The 6115-nt window shown below is 42.4% G+C and overlaps 2 protein-coding genes across 2 annotated transcripts in view; one reads left to right on the top strand and one right to left on the bottom strand.

The window, feature by feature from the left end:
- The window catches only part of HINFP (histone H4 transcription factor), a 19525-nt gene extending 18164 nt beyond the window's left edge, over positions 1–1361 (bottom strand). Inside the window, exon 1 of the mRNA XM_018572703.1 lies at positions 1190–1361. Within this exon, the coding sequence (XP_018428205.1) occupies positions 1190–1358 (169 nt within the window). The 5' untranslated portion in view covers positions 1359–1361. The remainder of the gene's footprint in view (positions 1–1189) is intronic.
- A 4476-nt stretch (positions 1362–5837) lies between these two features.
- The window catches only part of ABCG4 (ATP binding cassette subfamily G member 4), a 35647-nt gene continuing 35369 nt past the window's right edge, over positions 5838–6115 (top strand). Inside the window, exon 1 of the mRNA XM_018572699.1 lies at positions 5838–5927. The gene's annotated coding sequence lies outside the window, so the exon portion shown is untranslated. The remainder of the gene's footprint in view (positions 5928–6115) is intronic.

The raw sequence follows: 6115 nt of genomic DNA, 5'->3' as shown, positions 1-6115 counted from the left end.
AAAATACCTGAACAATCTGATTGGATGCAGGTATTTTGACAGCCAGCGGGGCCGACTAGCAAGATATTGAAGCTTGGCCCAGTGGGAGATTCCTCCATCCACACAGTTTAGTGTAGATGGAGCAATCTGTTGCACTTTTTCCATCTGATAATAGAAAATCTGCAGATAACCAAAAAAAAAAGGAAAGGAAATAAAAGGAAAGCACCATTTTGTTCAGGCATCGTCCAGGGTGACCACCTACTTCCTGGACTGAGATGCCAGCTCAGAGGTGACACAATCATGTAAATCCTGATGCCTGTGCAGTCCTTGTCTGTATTCACAAATACCTGACACAGCACATTCCCAGCTGCAGCCTCTCACCTTGCGGGCTGCTACAAAGTTACATTGTTGAAGTTTAATCACTGGAGGAGAGGAGTCTGAGGAAATGCTTCCACCTGCCTGCAGCAGACTAATAACATCTCAGCCTAGGCAAAGTCAATGACTGGACTTTAAGGAAGGCTTTTTAAAGCTGAACTCCAGGGAAACTAAAAAACCCTTGCAGTGGGACTACCCACGCACTACAAGGTTTAAATGCTCATTCATGCCTAGGATAGTAGTATAAAGGACCTTTACTTTTCCCTTGCTCCCCCAGCAGCCGATGCTCTCCTCTTCTTTGTGATGCTCCAGGTTGTAGGAGATCCTCTGCATCCTCCTGTACAATGGAGGACTATTTGCCCTGCATTGTACTTGATGACATCAGAGTGCCTTTGACCAGCGGAATGCCTTTGAGATGAGGCTGTGTTGGCCGCACACATAGTGTAAAGAGCCTGCAGGAGCGAGAGATCAGGCAAGTAGAGGTCCCTTTTTTTGGTACCCTTGGCATAATGTGCATTTAACCCTTGCAGTGCAGAGGGGGGGAGGGCAGCCTGCACGAGTATTTTTGTTTCCCTAGAGTTCAGCTTTAATGCAAGAGCTTTTCTGAAAAATGATACTGTTGCTGTATATTGTGATACATCCACGCAGACCTGTAAAGTTACTGACAGGTCCACTTTAAGTATACTGATGTAGCAGCAATGTGTCTAAAAAAATATTGTTAAATGCTGTATTGTGTATTGTGTATGCACAATGAAATTTCATCCTGAGAGGGGAAACCTGAAAAAGGAAAATGATCAAGACAGCCTGGCTGGGGAAGAGAAAGCCAGCCACTCACCTTCACAAGTGACATGTTCCTCTCCATTGGCCAATTGCTGGACTCGGAGGTGATCAGACACATGGGAACACAGCTCCTCCATCCTGGAACACACATAGCTACACGAGTCCCATTCACACTGCAGAAGAAGCAAGCAGCTGCCGCCGCGCTTCACCCCCTTCCCTGCCATGGCAGATCCCGCTTGTAGTGAGGTGACACCTCAGGGATCCGCTTCTCGCCTCCGGGGGTCACGGCTCTTTCATATATCTATCCCCTCCTCACCATAACCCCGCTTCCCCACCTATAACACCAATCATAACAGCCTTCAATGGCGCTGTACTGAGCCAGCCAATCAGCGCGTCCCTCACAGCAACAACAAGGAAGTATGTGCGCCTCACCAAGGTAGCGGTGCGACACTATGAAATGTCCGGAGTGCACATATGACGGGCGGAACAGTTCCGCCTGGCGCGCGGGACACTGAGAAATGCAGTTTTGAGTGTTTTAACTTCTTCCTCTGAAGGAAAACACGAAAAGAGCATTAAAAGTTCAGGAATAGGGGTTATATACTGCTTCTACCCATAGGAAATGTTGTTTGCCTTATATCGTTTCTCCTGGGGGGTGTAGGGTTGCCACCTTTTCTTCCAGCGAAACCCGAACACAATGGCGACGCACGGAAATTTTTTGGGAGAGTGAGTCGCAGCTCATTCACATGGAAATAGCTCCACCCATTAATATGTACATATCACAGTCTAGACTATTCTCAGTGGGGGGCCAGTAGCCCCATCTTAATTTTGGCTGTCCCTGTCTGTCTGACATCTTTTGTCCGGGTTTCAGCTGTCATGAAACCCGGACACAGTATTCAAAACCCGGACTGTCCGGGTGAATCCCGGACAGGTGGCAACCCTAGGGGGGTGGTGTCGCCCAAGAGTTAAAGAGGACCTGTCATTAAAAAAATGAATCAAGCATTAAAAAACTCTATGAAGAATAATATTTCATACTTAACTTACCTGCAGATGGTTAATAGAAACCTTATTCTCTTGAAGAGTTCCACATGTTGCTCGCTGCAATTTGACACGTCCAGGTTGTGTCCCATAACATATCCTCCCACAGTGTTGTGTCCTATAGTGACATGGCACCTGGCAGGAGTAAGCCCAGAGGAGGACACATGTAGAATGGTGCCATTATGTGGCAAAAAAAACAGGTCCAGGATAGTTTAAATGAGTTTCTGTAACCCTTGGTAGATACTTAAAGCCCATTGCATTCATAAAAACTACCTCAATTTTGCCTTCCCTATGGACTCCAATGCATTTTGCCAAAATTGCAAAATTTGAGAGAAATCTCATGATTTCATCTAAATGTGGGGGGAACAGAAACTCGCAAATTTGCTCATACCTATTCGGGAGGTATGCTTATAACTTGATCTAGCCAAAAATGCTATAAAGTGAAGTCTCTTCTGCAAAGTTCTTTTCGATGGATATATAGTATTATTTTTAAACATAGTTTGTTAGTATTTTATTAAACAATTCCCAACCTGGGAAGAATAAAATATATACCCTAAAAAAAGAAACAGAGTAACCATAGTAGTCAAAATATAACCAACATATATAACAGAACAGTTGTCATAAAAGATAATAAACAGAGAAATAAATTCCAAAGCCATGTTGGTTGCCTCTGAAATTCAGAGAAAAACAGTAATATTATATTGATCATGTATTAACATCCAATGCCCCCAGGATATTTGAAAATGTGGCTGTTAAAAACCAAGTTGTAAACGTGAAAGGTTTCACAATTTTGTGATATTTCTGGCTCAGTATAATTTTTGCTGATGAAAGCTTTCCATCTACGTAAAAAAGTTTTGTTGCACATGTCTCTCTGAAGTTCTGCATCCTTTTGTTTTGTGATAAAATAGCACTCTTAAATCTCTCACCACATCTTGCACTGATGGGGGATATACTGTTTTGGCATACTTGCCATACATGTTTGATTTTGGATTCTGTTTGGCATGTTTTACAATAAAATTGGATTTTTATGGATACCGGTTTTCGTGTGGCTGGTTGTACAAGCATATGTTCCCCCATGTCATGCCCGCCTTACTCCTCTTCTCTTTATATTGATCACTGCCATACCCTCCACACTCCTCTTCTCTACATACTGATTGCTGTCATATTCTCAACACTCCTCACCTGCTCATATTCCACACTGTCATATCCTCTGCACTACTCTATTGTCCATACTGCCCATTATAACACCCTCTGCACTGCTCATACTGCCCTCTCTCATGCCCTCTGCACTGCTCTACTGCTCATACTGCCCCCTGCCATACCCCCTGCCCTGCTCTACTGTTCTTACTGCCCTCTGTGATACCCTCTGCACTGCTCTACTGCACATAGGGCGTTTTATCATACATTTCACACTCCTTTGCTGCACATACACTGTGAAATTCATAGAACGTATTAGTTACTCAGAAATTTCTCTCGCAGTAGTGCGACAAATGGCTCAACTTGTGCCAGATTCATGTATGCATTAGTAAGGTGTATGTGAATCTGTTGCTTAATTTACTCCAAAATTGAAGATGTCTTATTTACCTCCACTTTTCTTCTCACCAATATGGCAGAATTTGTTTATGAATTTGTAGCAACATTAGTGACAAAAAAAGTGTTGCAAATAAGAACTACATTAATTTGTTGCACAGGTCCGTACTAATGATGAAAATCTCATACGGGTTTCAATAAATTTGCAGAAGGCTTCCTACTACATCAGAAATGTGTCACAAATGCCTTATTGAATCACACCAACTGTCTTCTGTCCTGCCCTCTGCACTTCTCTTCTGTTCATATTGCCCAGTGTCATACCTTCCGCACTTCTCTCCTGCACATACTGTCCACTGCCATACCCTCCGCACTTCTCTCCTGCACATACTGTCCACTGTCATATCCTTCGCACTTCTCTCCTGCACATACTGTCCTCTGTCATACCTTCCACACTTCTCTCCTGCACATACTGTCCTCTGTCATACCTTCCGCACTTCTCTCCTGCACATACTGTCAACTGTCATATCCTTCGCACTTCTCTCCTGCACACACTGTCCACTGTCATATCCTCTGCACTTCTCTCCTGCACACACTGTCAACTGTCTTTTTTTTTTTTGCTGACAAAAGAAAACTGCCTGGTGTTTACACATTTTGACCTATTAAAGCAGCTTACATATTGTCCTGAATTATGAAGTATTCATTTATTTATTTATTCATTTATTTATCAAAAGTGGAACTTCCCTTTATGTGTCTCTGAGATGATACCCTTGAATATCCTGTGTAGCATTGTTTGTGTTTGTGTTGGCTAGCTCCAATTATACAAATGCAATCAACACCTTACCTCCATGAGGTCTCTGACCCAATGCTGGGTACGACTAACATATTATGTTGATTGGAGCAACATTCACCATATTTATTCCCAGAGCTTTTTTGTACAAGTCATTCTGAATTGAGAAAACTAGTCAGATGACCAGTGAACCGTCTTTAAAGAAAAATACAGTCCTGTTGTCTTGATTTATTGTTTTACAGATATACCCTGACCTGAATGAATGAGAACCTTCACAGACAACTTGTTTGTGATTCAACATTCTACCTGGTCATGTTTATGTACTGTCCTGATGCTGGCCAATTGTAACCAAATCATGGCAAAGGACTATAACTCTGATGTCTTTAGGAAAGGCAAGTATATATTATTGGAACCTCTTATCCAAGCTCCCGTGTATGCAATCTCATATGCCAGCTGGTACTTGAACATCTGCACAAGTGTACAACAATATGCACAGTACAATAACTCTCTGCACATAGTTCACTTGGCCTATTTATCAGTAACCTAGTACAAATCAGAGTTTAAATAACCGTAGGCACATTTGGTTTTATTCCTACATGGTATCTACATTTATGAATGCAAAAGGCAGTAAGATAGACCCAAAAGCATTAGAGAAAATCCCATTTTTATTTGCAGTATGCCTTAGCTAGGCCAGCATATGTTTGGACGCTGGAGTGTACATTCCATAGCAAACCACTCTTCTTAGTAAATTGTGTGTATACACAGAATAGCTGCGCATTGTGCTAAATATGTATGTTTTTTGCATATTTTTATATAAAAAGAATACATACAGGAATACAATTTTGTTATGTATACAGTATATCTATACATCCAGTAGATACAATTCATAGCAAACTACTCATCTTTGTTTTTTCGCCCATTTGATGCGCTGCCTTACAAACATCCTGTAGTAAAGCAATCCTGTTGTATGTGTTGGTATGCAGCATTTGTGATCACAGGGATCTGTTGTTCCATGCTACATTTGTAGCATATGTCTGTATAAAAAGGATACATTCCAGAGTTATATTATGAATGTATGTTTGCCTTATACTGATGTCTGTCTGTAAAGGTGTGCTGTGTCTTTAAGAAGAGCTGTGCTCCATCCCAGCCTCACTGCTGCCTGTCAGATCATGGACCTGCATCAGGACCAGCCTGTGCTGTATAGATGAGACCTGAAGATCGGCGGCGCCATAGGGAATGAACTGGACCCCTCTGCCTTTTTCTGGGTGAACATGGCCAGGTTGATGCAAGCTGATGGCTCTGGAGTGCCTTCCTTCTCTTGCACTTGTCGATCCTGAATCCTCCCTTTCTCCTAATTCCCTAGGGGTGGGTTCGTATAGCAGCAGCTGGAGGAGAAAGACGAGAGGGGGGGAAAGCTCCGACCTCCTCCAGATTTTACAAGGTAAGACCCTTTCCAAGGATGACATGCGATGTGTGTGAATGCAAGGTGTTTATTGAGGACGGGGAAAGGAGTGGTAGGTCTGATTCATGGGAAGATGTACAGGATGTGATTGCATCTATTAAAAATATAATACATAGCTTTGCTATTTACTATGCATATCATTTTATGTGAATATGATGTTTTTCACC

Source organism: Nanorana parkeri, unplaced genomic scaffold, assembly GCF_000935625.1.
Source record: "Nanorana parkeri isolate BGI_ZX_2015 unplaced genomic scaffold, ASM93562v1 scaffold2110, whole genome shotgun sequence".
NCBI lineage: Eukaryota > Metazoa > Chordata > Amphibia > Anura > Dicroglossidae > Nanorana > Nanorana parkeri.
The sequence above is the reverse complement of the archived record's forward strand: the minus strand, read 5'-3'. Positions and strand labels throughout refer to the sequence as shown.